Here is a 22,456-nt window from a genome sequence, read left to right on the forward strand (position 1 = left end):
TTTGTAAGGGCGTGGAGAAAAGACTTCACTACATCCTCACCTCAGGAATATCACACTTTGATACCTGGGAGACAGAAAGTGTGGTGCACAAGAGAATGTGTGTGTGAACATCAGACAAAGGAAAGGGAATGTACCGTAGTCTACTAAACACACATTCCTACAGGTTCTTATGGATGTGAAGTGCAGTCAGCTCAGTGCCAGCCTGTAACTCATAGATTCTAATAGCATTTTGTGTTGTCGCTGTAAGATGCTCACATTCTCTGCACTGTGTTGTGAATGGTGATATTTCACTTTCCTGTAGATACAGTGTGCATCACTATGCAGCTCCACTGCCTAAAAATATGTTTATGTCTGGTGTCAGCACTTCTCTGACATTTAAAACAAAACACATTCTAACACATGAATACAAGAATAGATTATTTGCCAATGATTCCTAAAACACTAAGGGAAAGACAGAGATCAACCACAAACACAAATGCTGGTGTAGATGGAGGTCAAACCAACTTTCATCCAGAAGAGTAGTTCTTTGTTTTCATTTCACTCGTTGTTTTCTGTCTCTGCTTGGTTTAAGCATCAAACTTATCTGGCAGTGTTTAGGAAGAGATCATGATTTAGGTTAAAATAGACCTTTTTGCAACATTTAGCATATGTAAGACAAACTTTTTCATATGCAATAAGCTTCTCTGCTTTTTCCTGCATTTATTTTACATGCACTTATTCACATGACCTCCAGAGGGTGTAATTTCGATTGCTTCTATTGCACTGTTCTTGTTAGAAAAGCTAATAAACCAATTTTAGTTTAAAAGAGAGGAAGGTAGATATATAAAAAAAATCAGAAGATAAATTTGGATCTTGCCTACTTCCTCACCTCTACATAAGTGATCAGACAATATGTCAAAGTAAGAATTCTACCTACTGTCACCTCCACCCCTCCATTCCTATTCACCACATACAGACCTCACTAGCAATTGCTATTATAACTTAAGCAGTTGTCTTGCCATGTCATTCTGGATATGATCACCAGGTGGTTCCAAAAGTAGATGGTCCTTTAAATTTTTCAATAATTCATGACCATTTTCAATAAATGAGGCGGGGTATGAAAACAACACTCACACACACACACACACACAGAAACAAACAAATGAATAAGAAAGAGAGAACAACTGCTACATGGGCAACACTATAGACAGGTGAGAAAATGAGTGACTGCAGGGAATGCAGAAAAAAATCCTGTTTTCAATTACATTGTTAATACAAAGGCAACCGTGCAGTTTGCAAGGTTAAAATCTCACATCACGCTGCTGCACAGGCACATTAGAGCTGTACACCCATCAGTGCAGTGAACCTGTGCGATTCTCCAAGGATTTCTGTTGTTTCACTGAACACATAGTTAAAATTTTATAGGTAATATGGTAACACAGTCAGACATCAGATCTTTTTGTCAAATTGACTTTTGTTCTTGACTTTGCAAGCCAAAATAAACATTTGATATCATATATGTTTCGTACACTATTAGTTAATTCACAAATAATTTTATATTATTTTTGATAGAAGCACAAACAGTCGGCTCCTTTTAGTGAGCTGATCCATAAGAACCGGCTTTAATAGGCTCCAGCTCCTCTTGACAGGATCAATGGATGGATGAATGTTTACACTATAGAAAAAATATCCTGCAACACTTTTATTCAGTTTATTTTCCAGTGATGCCTGCAGTAAATCTCAACAAACATTGCAGTGACAACACCTGATTTTTTATGTGAATACCTTTTCAATCTGCATCCACAAACCTCAGGAGAAATTGGCTCACAGTTCAGTCAGCACCTCAGACTTCCACACAGTGGTCAGTAGAAACGAATGCTGCTGACAATAAGCACACAAGGCCTGTTGATTTGTTTTATTGAAGCCAAAATTGTGTGTATATAGTGACAAACAATTTTACACTTCCAACTTCCAAACAATGGGATATCAATAATCCAACATCTCTAAACCAAATTTTTAAGAATACAGATCCTCACAACTACTTGGAAATAAAGCATGATGTAGAAAATAATGAAATATTTTTTTTCAAAATTTTAAAACTGCAGTTTAGACAGCAACAGCATTCTAGCAATGTATGTATGTACTGTATGAATGCATGTATTTGGTGGTCATCAAGCATATCAGAAGCTGATTAATGCTACACAGTGACAACTATTGTATGCACACATGGGTCAAAGATGTTTTTTTGTAGAAAGACCCTGTAACCATAGTAACATATACAGAATGCATTTATGAAAGTACACACATCTCATTGCTCTGTTATAATCTCTGTCCTAACACTTTCCACATCAGTGTAAAACCAACTGCTGTTAAGGTATGAAATCTTTAAGCCAAATCCCCATTTTGGGGCTGTAATTCTACATCTGCCCCCAGTTTATTCCATTGATGTCCTGTCTGTATCAATTCCCACTGCATGTCTGTTGGCCGACTTATTCAGTGGCTGCTACTTGATGTTCTCTTGTTGTGTATATAAAAAAGCCAAATCCGTACGGAGATGACAGAGGGTGTAATCGCTAGCTATGTGATTCAACAATACGACTCTTAGAAGCTATTCAGAGAGGGGCCTGTCCTTGACCCTTAAGGAGCTTGTAATGTGGGCTTTTTTCCCACTCTTTGTATTTACCGGCAGATAGAAGGAGGGAGGACAGGGGTGGAGGGAGGACCAACCACTGAGTGAGGGCTTTTGCCCCTCCATGCCAGCGGCAGTCACACAGGGGGAGCCTTCCGTGCATACACGCACACACTCAGAGACACACATGGGTCTCCTGGCGTGCATTCATCTTATTTGGAGGGAAGAGTGGAAGGTGGGAAAGGGTGAGGCAGAGGGAGATGAGGGAGGAAAATGAAGTGCAGAGACAAGAGCACCCCACCCCCCTTATCCCCCCCACCTTCCCAATCCCCAGCAGGGGCTCAATCTTAAAGGCTGCTCTGTCTCTCCATGGGAGGATGGGGTTGGGGATGAGGGGGTGCAGGGAGGCTCAATCTGCGGTCCTGCTGGTCAACACAGGGAGCTCCACGTTACCCAGCTATCCATGACAACCAGAGAGAGAGAGAGACAGGACAGAGTGTCAGAGAGACAGAGAGACAGAGAGAGAGAGAGAGAGAGAGAGAGAGAACATGGAAAAGCTCAGCTGCGGTCAGAGAGCGCTCGGTTGGAGCAGAGAGCAAAGAACAAAGCACCCAGTGATTTTCATTTTTTCCCTCTTTGTCTGCTTTATATTGTCCACAGACGTGTCCCTCTTTTCTTTGGTGGAAATAAAGGAGCTTTAAAGATGACACACAAACATACAGACACACACACACACACATGTAAATGCACACGTTTTGCAGCTAATTGAATACAGTAAGTCAAATAGTTTATTTTCACTGTGCCAATGTGAAAACTTTCTACTTGGAAAGGCAAAGGCGTTTTAAAAAAAAGCACTGCAGAAAAGGTTCAACAGAGGACACAGACATGTTTTTTTTTTTTTAGGGAAATGGCTCAGCAGATTTTAAACCTTTGATGTTACATCACTGCTACAAAAGGTTCCATGTTTTCTATGCTCATGACTGGATAGCAACAGACATTTCATGTGGTCTCAATCTAAAGTGCGGAAAATGTACATTATGCACGGATAGGTTCTGCTCAGCCTCAGTGAATAGGCTTAAAGCAATCCTGTCAGGAAGAGATTAATCCTCCACAATTAAGTGAAATGATAAAACCCTCACAAAAAAATGTCAGACATTCCAAAATTATGCAGAAAATCCTGTGAAGAAATGTTATGGAGGGAATGTGCCATTAGAGGGTGAAAGCTTCCTGCAGTGTCGCTGATCCTGTATTAATTTTCTTGCTGAATTTTGAGATATAAAAATCTTACCATGCATTGCATTAGGTTATGAATGTATGTGTACAGCAATGTAAGAGAACCGGACTGCTTATTTGTCCCTTTGAATAATGAAATATAACAGTTGATTAGTAATATTGATTGAACTGCACTCCTCTCCTGTGTATCTATATAATTTCTAAAGAAAAATAGTATACACATTAAAAATATCACCTTGTGGATATGGATAAAAAATGGTGGATAAAAAAGTTGCATTAACTGTAAAATGCAATCCCTCTTTTAAATGGTAGTTTTACAACATTATACTAATAAATAAAGAAGGCTGTAGGTTCCACAGCAAAAACACTGGACTGCCTATTGTGGACCTACCTATTAATCAGCTTAATACATTCAGGTGTGGGCCACTGCTAATTATTAATCCTATCACCAGAAATTAATCCTGGCTCTGTAACACTGGTGTTTATCCACATGCTAAGGTAATATATATTTTTTTTCTATATATATTTCTATATAACTACAGAACCTCTTCCACAACTCACTTCAGTCCAATTCCACATTTTCCCTCTGCCTCCTCCCTCTGTAGTCTCACAGCCCCTCTTGTAGTTGTGCCGGTTTTCCACAGCTGGGCGCTGTTGCCTAACTCTCCCCCTGCCTCCCCTCTCTCTCTCCGTCAGCCCAGCCTGCCTCTCTCCTTGCCTCTCTGCCTCAGCCAACCCGGGCTGTGCCGAGCTGCTCCCTGCGGGATCAGAGCGCTCCCCCGCCGGGACCCTTCTCTCACATCCCCCTGCTGGGACGCGGCTACATTTCCAGCCAAGCACTGCCTGCCTTGGCTTTATTATGTGTGTCTGCGCCGCAGCCCCGCCAGCAGAGGCAGGCAGAGGAGGAGGAGGGAGACTGGTAGCCAGAGTCAGGACAAAGAAAAAGCAGGGAGACAGAGGCTAACGAAGGGTTAGACTGCTAGGAATATTAGGCTGCTATTAATACCGCAGGTAGGACATTGGGCAATATTAACAAAAAGAAAGCGTGGGTAGTAAAAAGCAGCATTCCCCTCGGGGTGGAGATGCAGGGGAAGAGCGCAATGTCCATGCCACCAGACCAACACCACCACCACCACTGCCTAGTGTAGAATAGCGGGACGGAACACAGGAGGCTGGTCGGTTCGGTCGCTTCCTGGAAAAACAAAACAGACTGAAACAGTTTCGATAAACTAAAACAAGCCCAGGCGAAGACGAAAGGAGCGCGAGGGGAGACGCCACGCTTATTTTCAAAGCAATTCCCTCCAAACATTGTCGGTCGCAGCTCTCACTACTTTGGACCGTCACGTTCCGCTGTGGCACCGGCACCTCTCACTCGGACCGTGCTGCGCTGTCACTTCACCGTAACGCAGCGCGCGGGACCTGCTCAGGTGTTTGCCACGCGCGTGGGTGGCAGCTCGCGCCCCTGTCCGCCTGAGCTGAGCTGGAGGAAGAAGTCGGAGAAGCACGAGCGCTCGGGCTGCACCGGAGAGCACAAACCGCGTGAAAAATAATTAAAGATAAAACACACAGCGAGCCGTGTCGCCGTAACGGAGGAGAAGGGACTGCCGACGGCAAGTTGCTCCCGTTTATTCTACAGGTTGCACGAAGCAGAACTGCCGAAGAGGAAGAAGACGCACCGGAGGAGCAGAGCATATCGCCTCCACGCCGCCTCACTCCCGGTGTGTTTGGTTGTTGTCGTCGGACTGAAGCCCGTACCTCACTCAGAGACTGAAGCTGCCGCATTGCAACAGGCGAAGGAGCAGCAGCGAAGTGAAGGAGGAGGAAAAGACTGTCCGACTGCGTCCGCCTGCACGAAAACACGGAGCGGAACAAAAACAACTCAAGAATAACAATTAATAATAAAAAAAAATCACTTCGAGAGCAGAGATGTCCAGAAGAAAACAGGCAAAACCGCGCTCCGTTAAAGGTAAGAAAGTGTTTTGTAGCCTTCCACATGTCAACGGACACTTCTGTCAGAAAACAAGAAACATTTCATTCCCAACTCTGGTGGTTTGCGTTTGCTAATTTAATTTTATTCCCCCCCCCCAAAGGGCTGTAAGCAGTCTGTTTGTAGTTTTACAACGGAGGTCAATTTTCTCTCTCACCTTAACAATTAGTGCATTATTTAACGATTTTCAGTAATTGTTAAAATGATTCCTGTAATTTTTTTAAGTTTCAAGTAGTTGTGAGGGATAATCTCACTGCAGGGCTGCAGATGCATTTCTATGTTCACTGATCCACGATTTAAATGCTTTTCAATTAGCTGCCACACTGTCAGGTCAACTTGATGCACTGCTTGTATTGAGTAGGTTGTGCCTTTGGACCAATTTGTTGTAATTCACTTGGTTAATGGGCCGGTGTAATCTGGATTATGTCCATGGAGGTGGTGCAGAGCACTTGTCCTGAAGTGCTCTGTGGCTTTTTTTTGTTTGTTTGACTGTTTCAAGTTTGACCCTAAATCAAATCACTTGGCTCTCATCCTACATGTCAGTACAGTTATCCTCTTTATGAGCGCATCATGATTAAAAAATAAATCCAAGTTTTCTTCCCAAACATTTAAATAAACAGGAAAGACAGTGTGTGTGCATGTGTCTTATGTTGCATTTTATTGATTTGCCTTTTCTCAATGAGCTTGCAGGTGGGTATTTTACCATGAGGGATCTCTGCAATGCTGGAACTCACTCACAGATTTTCCAAATATTCTGAAAAATGCTTAAATGCAGTATTAATTTTGCAAAAGAAGGCCTTAGTTTCCCTCCATTAAGATAAAATGGTATTCATTGCAGTGCATGGGTGAGTGGGCATCATGCATGGGGGCATGTGGTGTCCTTGGCCTCCGTGTTTCCTTTATGGGACCCAGATGGGCAACGGGACGGGCTGACCATGTGGTCGCCTCCCCCTCCCCCCATTTCCTCCACTAGGCTCTCCTTTCCTGCAAATATCTAGGAAGCAAGTGGATTTCTGACAGTGGTTCAAAGTGGGTTGCTAGTTTAATGAATCTCACTGGTAGTTTTTAGGCTCTCCTACAGTTTTTTTCGTAAGAGTGGTGACACTGCCACACAGGAAGCACTGACAAAATGTGTTATTGTGATGCCTTGGGGATAAGTTTGTGGTTGTTGTTATATTTATTGTTGTGAGCTGTATGAGCAGGAAAACCGTTTAAAGCTGTTGTTTTTTTCAGTTCAGTCTACAAAACAGGCAGGCATGGTTGTCATAGGTAAGAGGGTATGGTTGACAGTGACAGTTTGCAGATTCTACAACCTCACCAGGAATCTGCAGGAATCTGTTGTAAAGTTGTTTTAATTTTTTATTTGATTCACGCATGCCATCTATATATTGAACAAGAAAATTGACACACGGTAATGCTGGAAATTACATGGGTCTAAAAAATGTATTGTGCAGTTTCTTTTGCTTTGAAAATAATTGCAGCTGAAGTAGGTTTGAAAACATTATAAGACGAAATCACACTTGCAGTCTAATTGTGGCCTGTACACTTTTCTGGAAAACCCATCTGTAATAATGAAAATAATGCCACACTGTAGAGAATGTTTTTTTTAGTTTATGTCCTTTTAATTCAGTATGTGGAAGATGTGTGGAATCAGGTAGTTATTGCCCCCTGTTGTAGTGTTGTTGATGCTCAGTGCCGTTTGTGTCAGAGAGCCGTTCAGCCGCTGTAGACCAGTGAATCTGTTCACTGCTGCTCCATCATTGCTCTGTGAGTGTGTGGTTGTGTGCAGTTATGCCCGCAAGCATTTACGTTCTTGTGTTTGTGTTTGCATGCATCACATCATGTACGTGAAAGCTATGTGCGTGTGTGTGTCACTCAGGCAGCCTGGTCTCAGCAGCCTGGATAACCAGAGCTTAGCTTTAGTCAGGCAGCCAAGCGAAGCAGAGCGAAGCAAAGCTGAGGCAGACGACCACCACTCTGTGTGTATGTGTGCAGAAAAGGTAACACAGCCCTTGTAGCCTAACGCGCAAAAGCACCATGTGTTTTGTGTACTCATTCATCTGTGTGTGTACATGCGTGTTGCTATCTCCCCTCCACACCTTGCCCCACTGACAGCTTGGCAAGACCTGGCATTGGGGGAAGATGGAGAGAGGGATGGAGGAGAGATAGACATGGAGAAGAGGGGGTGAATGGTAAAAGGTAGAGCGGGGGAGAGGTGTTTGGGGGCAGCGCAGTGGCACATAGCAGGTGAACGGGCAGGGGGGAAGGGGGCGTTGGAGGCCAGGACGAGGTGAGCATCACCGGGGGATTATCTGTGTTTTCATGTTCTTCTGTCTTTCACCTGCTCACCCAACTCTGACTGGCCGGCTGGCTGGCTTACAGCTTTGCAGGCCAGCCAGGCATACAAAACAATAACAAAGAAGCACAAAGTCCCACCTCATCCATCTCCTGCTATAGATTTATACTGACTCACGGTGGCCCTTGCAGGTTGTAGGGTCATACATCAATCCTTTATTGTCACTGTGGTAACATTGAGGTAGTGAAAACATTGATAGCGGTTATGTTCTATGTTAAGCATGATATTGAGGGGAATGAAACTTGATGTGTTTATTGGTTTCCCTTTTTATCTTTGATTCGTTGAGCCCTTGCGTCACAGTGCCACATAAGTTGAAAAAAAGATAAAAGTCCTGTATATAATTTTGTCGTCAGGTGGTCTGCGAAGTGCCACAAAACTGCCTTACTGATTTTAGTTTTGATATCATGAGCGTCACCAGCAGTTTACTTATTTTTTTAATTTATGTACAAAAACGGTTCCTCTGTTTTTTTCCTGCTGTGACTGTGTTCTTTTGATGGATTTACTTGACCAGTTTAGCCTTTAGAGTGATTAGACCTTGTTAGCAGTGAGGGGACTTGACTAATTGCAGTCTGTTAATTGAACATGGACTAATAGTGCGATGATGGGCCATGAAACTAGCTGATGGGGTGAGAGAAAAGGAGGGGTGAGTGTGAGGAAGAAATGAAAAGAGCACAGCTTCCCTCTTATCAAAATATTATTTCAGTGGATTAATCCGTTTTTAATGTGTGTCTTTAGCGAGGCGAGGCAGCAAAAATCTTCCTCCTCTGTCTGCTCCACCAGCCTCGCTATCCTATCTCTCCTCTCTCTCTCTCTCAGCTCTTAGCCCCTTGAGTCTCTCATGCATTATGTAGTGATGATTATTACTTAATTACACATTAATAAATCCGCTTCATTTGCAGGACATTAAACGGGAGTTGAGCGCATATGACAGGGAGATGGAGAAGAGCAGGAAGATGGGAGAGAGAGGAGTGAGGAAAAAGGGAGTGCTTACTTTTTAACATTTGTTTGTTTTGTTTAAGAGTGTTGTTAAGAATCAAATGAGCCAAATGAGCCCTTTGACCCAAGAGGGAGTGAAGGGGATGTTAGGTTAGGTGTGTTGAGCTGTGCTCTTCTGGGCTAATGACATCATTTCCACTTGATCTCCTTTTTCCACCATCCCTATCTCCCAACATCACTCTTTCTCTTTTTGCCTCTTACCTCTTTATTTCCCTTCATCCCTTTTGAATATGCAAATATGATACATGCATTATATTTAAGTACAGATACCAAAGCTATTGCTTGGACTGATATTTGCACAGGTTGGGCCAATTAAACTAGATAAGGTAAACCAGCAAACTGTTTCAAAATAACATTAAAGATAGTTGATTCATTTATTATTGGACTACCTATTTCATCGCATTGGTTAGGCATGCATTATTGTCTCTGTATGTGGCTTAATGTAATAAGAAGCTGAAGTTAAAGTTATTGTCAATTAAGAGCTAAAATGACCAATTGCCAACCTGCCAAATCTGGGTAAAAAAATAATGGTGAAAATAGTGAAAGTAGTTTTTGATCTTTATATATGACACTGTTTGGAAAAAAAATTGAAAATACATGCAAAAACAATAGCAGCATGTCCGCGAAAGTTGGTGTCCAGGAGCGTAATCCTTCAGGTATTCAAGAGCAGTATCAGAATGTAGGGGGTTGTATAATGCAGTACAATTAATCTTTAGCCTCTCATCCTCTTGCTCACTCTGTTGTCTATTTTTCTTTCTCTCTGCCTGTCTCCTCCCATCTGGCTTTACCATCAGAGTAGTTTTTAATGTCACCCTTTGGCAGATGAGGGATTTTCATAGGACGACTGGCTCCTATAAAACTCGGAGCGCCTACACATGTGGCTTGGATTACCTGCACACAAAAATGTGTTTTTGCAGGTACATGTCTGTGTGTACATGTCTAAAAGTCAGTTTCCTTTTAGTAATACTAAAAAATGGACAATTTCTTTTGCAGCTATAAATAGTGTGGCAATCAGAGTGCATACTGCCCCATCGACTAACTCCTGTATATAAAACCTGTTTGCATTAAGGCTTGCTGAACCATTAAATGGCTTTCTGAAAGCTTTGATAGTAATTCCATTGACTCCTCAGTAGGAGGGTGGATTTGACTTTTTTTTCCCCGAGTTGTTATTTGTTTAATGTGACAAAACTAGCTAATGTAATTGGTGATCGGTGGAGCCCAGCAGTACTATGAATTGAATGCAGCGGGTCCATGTTGATCTGCATTTAATTAGAAGCAAATTACTTCACAATTTGAAGCTCAGAGAAAAGCAGAATAGGTTATTTCACTGTGGAGAGAAAATGAGTGCAGGTGTAAATAATACAAGTATTGATGGCTGAATTCCTTTCGGCCGCTTCAGTCTTGTGTCCTGGTATTGTGTGTCCTAGCTTAAAGTCACACTGTTAAGGTCATGTGGGACACAGGCCAACCATGTTATTTTTTACAATAGACCATACAAGCCCACTTTGATGTCACATGCATGCAAGCTTCCTGGAGAGTGTTTTTTTATGTTTGCAGTGCCTGACTCTTAAGTTCCAGCTGATCTGAAATGACAAAAAGTAGCTGATATTTTACCTGAAGTTATCTTAAAGGTACAGACACCTTGATGCATTATAATCTTTGCTAAATGTTCTTCCTCATTCATAAATGAAGTATTTGGCAAACCTGGATATTATGTTGACAAACAGTAATGCTACTCAAATACTACAGTTTTGATTTGATAAATTCAAACAATTCTTTATCAGCAGTGAAAATTTGGTTTAAGTGAGAAGGTCATGTCATTTAATAGTCTGCGCTAGGTTTTTGTTGTACGGAGTTTGTGCCTGAGTGTGAGAACCCATCTGTGTGTCTAGAAAGGGTGAAGTCCCTCAGTGAGGTGTGTGTATGCCAGCGACAACTCCTTATCAGCGACCAGCCTGGTGTGGTTGTGCATGTACTTGTATGTGTGTGAGAGTGTGTAAGAGCAGGGCGTCATGGGCCAGGACTGTGCCATTGTGGCGGCTTAGCTAGCCTCGTTTATCAGCTGCAAACTCACTGGACCTTAACACATACCCACCCCTCTGGAGACACAAACACACAAACACACACAGTGTAGTTGAGCGTGGTACATGCCCATGCCCTCAGCTTTTAAGAAGAGAAAGATGATGCTGGTGTGACTATACACACACACACACACAGTCAATCTAACCCCTGCTTGCCAAGCCTGTATCCCCACCACGAGATATTCTCAGAGGACATGGGCCCTTCTAAGTTTCCTACAAGTAGGCATGTGGATGTGTGTGTAAGCTTCTCTTTCAGTCTGTTACTAAGAGGTTATGCTTGTTTCTTTGTTCAGTACTCACTATTTGCCTGCAGTAAATTTTCTGTTTTGGAGTATTTGATGAAGCTGGTATCCTGTAGTGTGGTCTTAGTTGAAGCTTATTGGATCTTATCATCCATTAGTTGATCTGCTGGATGTCCAGTATATTGGATGGATTGTGTTAAAGCATATGGGAACAGGAATACTTGCCTCCTCTGTCCTGCCATGTACTTTCCATTCAACCTCCCTTTCCTCCCCTCTCTTTGGCTTTCTAGTCCTCTCCCTCCCGCTATGATCCCACCCTCCCTCCTCTCTCATTCCTATTCTGTACATTAAACATTAGTGGTGGGGGCAATTAGCAGTTCCCCTCTGCACACCTGGCTGATGCATAATATATTTATTGGGCTACCCTCCCACTCCCTCACACACGCACTGCTGTTGATGAAAGGCTGACTTCTGGGAAAAGGGGAATCTATGTGTGTGTGATTGAGCTTTGTGCCTCCTGGTCTGACCTTGCATAACCTCTTGAGTTAGGGCTGGAGGCCAGGTCAGAAGTCACTGTTCCAAGTCAGAAAGTGATTGTCTTCTGTGAATTTCTATTTCTTTATTGGTACATTTTTTTAAAGAACATGTCCCTTCTCATGGTAGTTCTTAGATAAGATAAACCTCAGAAAATGTCATTTATATGAAAAAAGTTCTGTTGCCCGATTTTAAATCATTTAAAATGACACACAATTTTAGTACAAAAGTTACCCCAAAAGTTTTTAAAATATGTCTTTCTTTCATTCAAATTTGTGTCAATTGCACACACACACACACACACTGCAGACCCAGACTAATGTGCTTTGTCCTCAGAGCGTGATGCCTTCAACAGAACAAGCTGCTTGTGTTGTGTTCCTTTTTTATTAAACACTCTGCCGGGTCTTTGTAGTGCACCCTGCTATAGACCTACCAATGGTTCTTTTTAGTGCTAGAGTCTTCAGTTGGTTTTTCTAACTCCTTTCCATTCACTGCCCAGTCAAAAGGCAAGGGCGTCCTGCTGTGAGACATACAATGGAGAGCGCAAGAGCAGGAGAAAGTGAAAGAGCAAGGAGAGAGAGACGGAGAGACTCCAGAAAGAAACGGTCTCCAAGAAAATGTAATTATTATTTTCACAGTATGTTAATCTCTACAGTTATTTTTCGCTCTACAGTGCAAACCCCTATTAAGTAACCATTAAGGTTATCTTAAAGGTTCTAAGAATTTGTGATGCTTGTCACCAGATTGAGTAAAAATTGATGTCTTGTCGCTGTAGTTAGGCTAAATGTACACTTCAGTTATTGCATATAGATGCAGAAAAATCAGAGTGACTTTACTTGTATTGTGCTGAAACAACAGCAGAGGTGGTGTTCTCTCTTGTATGTCTGGTCCCTAATAAAAGCTTTATGCCTGTATCAAGATAGAATGAAATAGTTAGACTGTGTTGAAGGGAGTGGTAGAGCAGAAAGAGAATAGGAGATAGCATGGTGAGATTGGCTTGAAGGTGTGTGTGTATGTTGGCCAATGCTGGGCAATTTTAAAAATGCAGAAGTACTGTCTGGTTTAGACTCAGAGTTGATAAGCAGTCTGGGGACTAGGCTCTCCTCTCCTCTCCTCTCCTCTCCTCCTCCTCTCCTCTCCTCTCCTCTCCTCTCCTCTCCTCTCCTCTCCTCTCCTCTCCTCTCCTCTCCTCTCCTCTCCTCTCCTCCTCTCCTCTCCTCTCCTCTCCTCTCCTCTCCTCTCCTCTCCTCTCCTCTCCTCTCCTCTCCTCTCCTCTCCTCTCCTCTCCTCTCCTCCCCTCTTTTATTCACATCAACATGCTGAGCCACTTAGTAGCAAAGAACAATTAGGGTGTACTTAAGCTACAATGTACATTACTTGTAGCCTTATCTCTCAATGAGTGTTGATACATGGGCTGAAAATCTCTTTATCACATTCTCTTCATCACATTCTCTCCATAAGAAGACACTGTAGATTTAAACTTGGCTGATACCTTGTCTCTGGCTAAGGTATTTTTAAGCCTTCCTTGATTGATTTGTTTAAATATTTTGTGTACATCACATTGATGTCAGAAGTTCAAAAAGCCTGTTGAGATATAAGTGTGTCAGACATGTTGGAAATATGTTATGTTTTCCTGGAATACAGTGCACCATTGAAGAGACTATTTTTAGTCTATTTTAAAAATATTTTTTTTAAATTCATTTTTAGCAGCAGACTAATAATAGGAAGTGCATCACTGCATCCCATCATTATTGTTGGTGATGATCTTTGAAGGTATGTTTGCATATTGAAACAAACTAACATCCAATCACAAGTGGTACCTGAGAAACATTTGGAAACATGTTTTAATGCACTGTTGACATTTGTGATAAAAAAAGTTCTTTAAGGTCAATCTTTTATTGTTTTTAGATTGTTTTTAATACAAGTTAAAAAAGAAGGCGAATCTAAAATGATTAGTTAAAGTTGTTTTGGCTTGTTTCAAAAATGGAAAGTACATTTATAAGATGCTTGATTACATGTCTACTCAAACAAACAAACAACCAGGCACGCTCCGAGCGCACACGCGCTGTGTGTATATTTTTCTTGTTACTCCCAGAAGGAGCGTGACGAGCGAGTTAATCTGTCCGCCAGCGATGCGGCATGACACAAAGCTGTTTATTTCCCTTTTCCGCTCTGTCTCTGTCTTTCTCCCTCTCTCTCTCTTTCTCGCTCCTCCTGTAAAGCCTAATCAAGTTTGTATCAAGCTAAATAATGCCTTAGCGTGAAATTGGTGTCTTCAGTCAAAAAGCACTCCCGAGCCTGTACTACAAGAGAAGGCAATTATGTACCCCTCCTACCCCTCCACCCTCCAGCACTTTTAGCTCTTGTTGTTCGTGCACCACATGTGTGTGTGTGCAAATATGCATGAACTGCTACCACATAATTTGTCTGATCTCTTCATGACAACATTTGAATCTTTGCTTATGAGCTCAGCCTTTTAATAGTGAACCCAGTGCCTGACTTTTGTGTGTGTGTTTGTACCAGTCTGCAATGGTGAGCACAGGCTGCTGGGGGAACTTCTAGTTCAGTTATTTCTGGAGCCATCCCCAGAGTCAAGGTACTCCAGAGGAATGCTTTCCCTCTCCTCCTCCTGCCCTCTCTTTCTCTCTCTGTCCTCATCCTTATTTTTATTTTCAGTGCCCTTCTTCACCCCTTGTCCTTCCTAACCTTTCATTCTCACCTTTGTCTCACCTTCCCACCCCCCTCTTTTTTGCTTCCTTTAACTCCTTTCTCCCATGTCCTTTTATCCTTCTCTTTCAATTCCTTTTACCTGTACTGCCCTCTCTCCTTTTTTTCTCTTTTTTCCTCTACACGACTCTCCTGCTATTGATTCCTCTTCCCGCCACACTCTCTCTGACAGACAGAAAAACAAATGTCAGATCAGAGAGGCTCTTTAATCTCAAGCTGTGTTGTTTGGCCCTGAACATCAACTCTGCTCAGCTTGTCTTAGTGTGTGTCTCAGACTGTGTGTAAAAATGAGTGTTCTGGTTTTGAGATGTTGAGAGAAGTGGCTTTTTGTGTATTAACAAGCAGCTCTTAGTTTCTAAAACACTGTGTCTGTGCTTCCTGTTTTTCTTTACAGATGCATTTTGTGTGTGTTGATGCAGGATAAAAACCATAAAACAGAGAACACCTTACACCTGCACTAGTGATGTCATTCTGCCATGTCTTGTATTATTGCATCAATCACGTTTTGCACAAGCACTTGGGATGCTGAGCTGTTTTATCTTCATATTGAGAAGCTGCATAGCAACTCAGGGATGGTTCAATAACCTCACATGCAGAAATTAAGACAAGAGAAAGGGGTAAGTAGGGTGATGGACAAGAGGTGAAAAGACACCAAACGGGAGGAATGTCAAGGAGAAAAAAAGAGTGATGACTTGAAGTATGAGAGAAGCCAAAGCTTTGAAAAGAAGAAATCAGATGTAGATACCTTTTGGTTAAAAAGAGAGAGAGAGAGAGAGAGAGAGAGAAAAGGATAGAGAGGAAGAGTGCGTAAAAAAGGGAGAATCGAAAGAAAGAGATAGAGAGGGCGATGGAGCTTGTCCGCCAGGCTTTGTTTGGTTGCTGTTCTCTCTGCCATCCATCTAAGCCCTCTGCTAACTCTGTCCCTGCACACACACACACACACTTGCACCGTCCCAAACCTCAGTCTAGCCTGGTGTTTCTGGCCAGTGACTCCGTGCTTGGGATGTGTGTCTGTTTGTGTGTTTATGTATTTTAAGGCTGTTTTGTTCAGAATGCAGGCAGGCAGAGAGAGCGGTTTTACTGCTGATAAAAGTATTTGGTTAATCAGCTTCTGTCCCTGTCCCCTGGCTAGAAGTGGCTGTGTGTGTGTGTATTTGACACAGGCCATTGAAGTTGGGGGGGCTCCCGAGTGGCGGGCTGGGGATGTAGATTGGCATCAGCTCTCGGCCAGTAGCGTCACAAAGTCGTTCCTGAGGGACCAGAAGGGCAGCCAATGAGAGAGTCCTTCTGGAGCTATAGGGAGAAAGCGGGTTGTGTTAGGGGGAGTTGGGCTACAAAGTGGGTTGGAGAGGAGAAGGAAGAGAGGGAGTAGACCGAAAGGGAGGAGGGATGAATGAAAAATGAGTGTCTTGGATGCGAAGAAGAGACAGACAGATAAAGAGAGAGAGGGAGAGTCAGATGACAATTACCCTCTTGACTTCTGTCCAGCACCAGTTGTCAATCAGCTTGCTCCTCAGGGATAAGAACCTGCCTATCATTGGCTACGCTGACCCACATCCCGCCTCTCTGGGCTGCCTGGCCAATGCATGATTGGCCACAGTGACCTGCTCATCAAAGAGATCTGGGAACACCAGAGCCTTGGGCTGCTTTGGGAATAAATGGCCCTGATACTGTGTGTGCATGCATTTATTGTTTAGGAGTGGAAAAAAAAGACAAAGGATTTTCTTAGCGAGGCTGTAACTGCTTTCATGGGACAGAAGAAAAATGAGAAACAAAGATAGAAGGGAAGCAAGGAGAGACAGAGGGACAGGAAATGAATTGGAAATGGGTGAAAGAGAAAGAGAGTAAGGAAGTAAGGACAACTCACAGAGGGTGAACAAGGGGACACTAATGAGATGTAGGGGAGAGGCAAAGAAAGTAACATGGACATGTAGTGTCCTGTTTTCTGTATCCTGCTTTAGTGATGTGTTTGTTTTCATGTGTGATGTGGATAATTAATCACAACAACTGTGTAAATATTTAGATGTGATACCATGATCATGATGCAGAGGCCTAACTACATTTCATATGGCTCTGCTCTACTTAGCAGATCCTCTCTCCCCTAATCACTCTGATGTATAGAAACCAAAAACATAACATGACAAAACGTCTTTGCCCCTGAGTATACCACCTACACTTCATATTATTTTTCAAATTTAGAATAGTCAACCAGTTAGTAGAACAGTGGGTCAGTCTCTACATTCAGGTGTTGTTGGCAAATGTAATTAGTTGTCTTCACTCCTAAACCCATGTGTAAATATTTCCATGTGCACTGCTAAAATTAGAGACCACAGATGGAACTCACGGATCATTCCTGGGCTGTATAATGGCTACAGGTGTTCAATCACCTGAAAAGGAGACGGAGGAGAAGGACCTCAAACATCTGTGTATGACTCAGCCATTCATCTTCAGCCTTATTAAAAAATACTACTTTAATGTGTGTGCTTGCCACACTTCTTTTGAGCAGCACCATAATAAAACGGGTTTCAAAATCAGAGCATGCTATTATTTTTTGATATAGGAACTTTACAAGATGTTTAATGTTGTACCTGTGGTTTTGTGTCAGATGTACTCGCCATTCAGATCAAGATAAAAACATCAATGTTAAGATATAGCCTCTACATAATTTTCACCTGAAGCTAGAGATATTGGAGGAAAATCTGCATTGCATATTGGGCCTTATTTTGCATATTCATGTAAATGTGTGTGTTGTCACTGTGGACATCCTGGTATAATTGTATGCCAGACTGGCTAATGAACTGTAGTAGTGTTGTGTAGTTCTGTGTCATAATTTAGAAGGCTATGTGTGCGCTCGTATTGGTTTACATCTGATTATTTATTGGAACAGTGTAATCTGCAGTTGTGTAGGCGATACTGTGTAGTCATAGTCTTGTTCTCCTGTGCTACTGTTTTGTGCTCCAAGCTCAACACTATTTTTTTACACTGAAAAATCATATCGTGGCACCGTAACATTACTGATCATGATTACAACAACAAGCACAATGGCCTTTGTCCTCTTTATTTCTGCCATCTGCAGGACGTTTGCACCAAACTGTGGAAAGCACCAAGACTCCCAGACAAAACACAGAAACCATACTTATATTCATGCCATCTGATTGGGTCTGGAAGAGAATACAGAATCCAAGAACACGCAAATTAGGTTTCCTCACTTTCTGGAAGGTATCTTTACTGAAACACAGCTTTATTAAACACACACACAGATACACGCAGACTAAGGTATTTCAGTGTTTAAAAGGAGCAACAGCCATGCTTATCTGTGCGTGTATAGTTGCTCCAAGGATTCCCAGAAGCTTCCTTCTTGCATTGTGTCACACACACTCACACATATATCATGCTCCAGGGCTTTCATTTGTGCTTTATTTCAGCAGTGTGTGTTGAGAGCAGATTGTTTGATCTTTGGCCTTCTGCTCTCTTAATAATTGCTACCTTTGCTTATAGGTGCTATACGTACTTCTTCCCTGTATGATTGTGTGGCTGTATAAATGTCTTTGTGTGGTATCACCTGAAATCAATATCACAATTAATTGTTCATATATGATTCTATGCAGGAGTCTCCTATTATTGATTCTCTGTACTTTTTAATTGTTACCAGGGTGCTCTACAAGAAGCAAGACTTCAGAAAATGTATTTACTACACATGCAAACAGCCTAAAAATACACACAACCTCTTCCTGCTAATTGGCACCTTCTTTTAAAAAGATCAAGATAACAACAATATAAAGCCTTAAGAAATAGATATGACAATACCATGTTGCTTGTGCCTGTGTGAAACTGGTAATGCTGGGTGGTTAAATAGCATTGTGCCAATTTGTTAAACTAAGAAGTGTGAAGAGAAGTGAGATGTACTGTAGGTGAAAGAATCATGCTGTATTTCTTACAAGACATCCACACATCCTTCCTCACATATAATGATGCCCATGCAGATCTTGTTAAGGCATATTCTTCTTCATGGTGCACACTAACTACAGGTATGCACACTCCTTTTTACTCATGCAGTATCTGTAAGCATGCCTAACCCTTCCCACACAAGCATACACACACACAGAGCGACCCCCTGGTGTGTGCAGGGTTCACTGTAACCGTGTGTGTGTCTCTGAGGGGGACATGGCGAGGATATGGGAATCTAAATAAAGCTATGTGTGCTTGGCTAATGAAACACACTGTATTCCCCACAGTCTCATCAGGAAAATGGGCTTTTATCAGAGGAAGGCTTACCAGTGCATCTAGGTCTCTCTTATATCCAAAACACTCCCAACCACAAAAAGAACATGGTTTTATTTTAATGTTACCACTTGTGCTTAAAAAGGCTGAATAGTTGTTATAGCAAAGTCAGTGAATGCCAGTTCAGACAGAACGTGGTCACAGCAGGGAACATGGCTTTTTCTGAAACTGAAACCTTTGATTTAGTTCTCTGTCCACAAGTGGTACATGTGCCTCTCAAGATTCTTTCTCGTACTGACTGCATCTGTGTGCTGTACACTGACATCAAATGCGCCTTAAAACTTACAATTTGTTCAAAATATGAAGACATTAGAGCATGTGTGGTAAATTGTCTCTTAGCATGGAGAATAAAAATAAGAATTACAGCCCGTTTGTATTACAGGTTGATAAACCGTTGAGGCTGAAATATGGTGTATTTTTTCTGCCTTATATTTTTAATTACCTAACACAGAAATACCACAAATATTCAGCATAAGCTCACAAAAGACTGCAGCTGCATGTTACAAAAGCTTAGGCCTCTGACTTACCAATCACCTGTCGTACTCCTTAGCATATACTTATATTAATTATGAATTCATTGTGCATCATACAGCTCAACTTAAATCCTAATATGCTATTGGCATTATGAAGTTAACCTATTTTGTTAGCTTGGGAATTTTCTGTCCTTGGTTTTCTCCTCTCAGAGCCTCTCTCATATGTTTTTTGCCTGCTATTCTGGTGGGAGGTCTCTATGTGCACAGGATTCTGCTCAGGCATACATACAGCTCTCAAACCAAAATCCTGTCCTGACTGCATGTCTGTGTGCGCTGTACTGTGTGTTCATATGTGTTTGTCCAGGGAAGCATTAGTTCGTTATTAGCACACTGCGGTCCACATCTGGCCTTCAGAGCCAGTCCGACATCCTCTGAGGGAAGTTTCAGACTTGATCCAAATGCCTGAGTCTTGACCCAAGTTTTTTCTTTAAATTTTGAGATGGAGGGGAAAGATTTTTAATTAAATGAGATGAACACTACAGCTTGCTGAAGTCTCTGTAGAACCACTGTTTTGACATAGACTCAAGGTTAAATTTCTGGTCACAACAATTTTCTGACTTTGCCAAACAAACCAAACTTGAGGGAAGAAGATCTCGGCTCTCCTGAAAATACAAAAGTTGGTTGCAGATGCATATTTGAAAACACTGAGCTGTTTGTTTTTGTTGCTACAGCTTTGTGTTCCATTATGGCCGTTCTCTGCTTTGGTATACCCTTGGTGCAAATACAGGAATTTCGAGTCTTTGTACAATTGTTTACAAGTTATGGGAGGAACTACATTTAGTTGGTGTATTCTTTTGTGGCACACAATAAACAAAGAAGTTGACTTTGCAGGAAATCAAGACTTTCTTTGTGGTTTATCCTCAAAAACATCTCTATTTATCATTGCTTTGTGACCAGTTTACATCCACAGTTTGTTTTTGTTGCGAAATGCAGTCCTCCACAAAAAATCAGAAGCAAGTAGACACTTTGAGTTTTAGTCACTTTGTTGTCCATGAATTAGCCGGACTCAATGGGCAAAGCGGCAGGAGAATACTTGAATGTGTTGTCATGCATTCAGTATGCAGAATTAGTGTTATTAGTTAGCAAGTGTTTGTTGGAGACACGTTTATTGTCATGTCTGTATTGGACATTTTGGTCCTGTGTCCTCACAGTTTCTATATGAGTATCTGACCAATCAACTCACCACTGTGGAGACAAAGGCTCCTCAAGGCTTTGTTTTTCTTTTCAAAGGAACACTTAAGTGATTTATAGCTTCTTGTTTTGATTCAAGCCTTTGGTTTAGGGTTAGTGAGGATGTGAGGAAGGGGCGGGTCAAGAGGGAGCTGATGAGGATGTGGAGCGGGGAATATGAGGAGAGGTGTAAAGAGTTAAAGTGGGTGGAGGTTACTGACAAGTGCAGGATGGGAGCACAGGATTTTAAAGGATCAGAGGTGAGTAAGTGAGAAGTGAGCCTTTGCATGTCGGGGAGAGGGGGTTGAACAGGAAATCCCATTGTGTGGTGACTTCAGTCATTTCCTGTTTGTGTGCCAGCTGCACTTCCCTCCTTCCTGTTGTACCCAGGAAGTCGGTATCACATTCCAGCTCTGATCAACTCAGTGTTTAAATGTGTCACAGAGGATCTCAGGACATTGCCAGACCCTGCATATTTTTTTTTTGCTTTTCAGTTTTATTTTTAGGTGTGTTAAGGTGCAGATGTTAAAGTGTAGAGAGAAATGTTAAATACAGCCGTTATGGTTTGAAAAGACTTGGCATGTTCTTGTTTATTTTCATGAATTCATAATTTTTTCATCTTTAAACCAGATTGATGATTTTTGGTTGTAAGTATTCAATCTTGGCTGTGATGCTATATATACACTATCTTAGCCAATGTAAAACAATATGTGATGTTTTTTTCTCCATATATAAAATGGAGCACTTGCTGACATACAGCACAATAAACCCAGTCTTTTATTTGCCCCCCCCCCCTTCTCCTTTTTTTCTCAGCGGTAGAAGAAGGTGAGTCTTCAGAGTGTGGAGGGACCTGGGATGAATCAACTGTCCAGACAGGTTGGTGCACAGACACTCACACACTGACGTTGAAAAGTTGCAGCCAGCTGTCAGATCCACACGGGAGGCTAACATCTCTCTGACTTACAAACACAAAGTTATGTCATTTCCACATGTTTTATAATCGCCTGCTTGAAAGGATATTGAGGAGACCAAAGTAAACAAGATGGAAGTATTTAGTGAACATACAAAGAAGGGAAGGAGTTGGTGTTATTAAGTATAGGGAGAAGGAAAAGTCATAAGAGAGAAAGGACTGATTTGAAAAGGGAGATAGGAAGATGTGAAAAGAGACAGAGGGCTCAGTCTATTGGGAGTCAAACTGGATGGAAAGAGTTGATGGTGGAGTGGGGGTGGGGGGTCTATGTGCTTTTTCATTACTCTCAATGGTCTGATGATATCCTTGGAGGGAGAGATGGTAGAGTATTTTCTTTTCTTTTTGTTCTTTTCTTGGATTTTGTTTTTCCTGTGGTTTCTCCAAACCAACTTCTCCACTTCTGTTTCTCCATTCTTCCCCTCCTTCATCTTCTTTTCTCTCTTGTTTCCACACTGAGATGGAAATTTTGAAATTATCCTCACTCGCCCTTTTGCCTCAATGGAAAACTAAATCGACTGCTCTCTGAGGTGCACATATGAAATGAGAAATAATGTGGATTTTGTATCTAGACACAAAGATGTCAGTTTTACATATGGTTAGATGCATATGTGTTTTATTTATAAAGTTTATGCTGGGAAAATAGAGAAGTGGCAAAATGCAACAAAAAGGCCCTAAAGTTGACCAGGAACCATCTTGCTTGGCTGCAACAGTGATAACCACCCAGCACATATTATTTTT

At 41.9% G+C, this 22,456-nt stretch overlaps 1 protein-coding gene across 1 annotated transcript in view; it reads left to right on the plus strand.

The window, feature by feature from the left end:
• The first annotated feature begins 4,616 nt into the window (after positions 1 to 4,616).
• The window catches only part of znf423 (zinc finger protein 423), a 112,704-nt gene continuing 94,864 nt past the window's right edge, over positions 4,617 to 22,456 (plus strand). Inside the window, exons 1-2 of the mRNA XM_028408405.1 lie at positions 4,617 to 5,807; positions 21,562 to 21,624. Coding sequence (XP_028264206.1) covers positions 5,768 to 5,807; positions 21,562 to 21,624 — 103 coding nt within the window. The 5' untranslated portion in view covers positions 4,617 to 5,767. The remainder of the gene's footprint in view (positions 5,808 to 21,561; positions 21,625 to 22,456) is intronic.

Source organism: Parambassis ranga, chromosome 6 (genome assembly GCF_900634625.1).
Source record: "Parambassis ranga chromosome 6, fParRan2.1, whole genome shotgun sequence".
Taxonomy (NCBI): domain Eukaryota; kingdom Metazoa; phylum Chordata; class Actinopteri; family Ambassidae; genus Parambassis; species Parambassis ranga.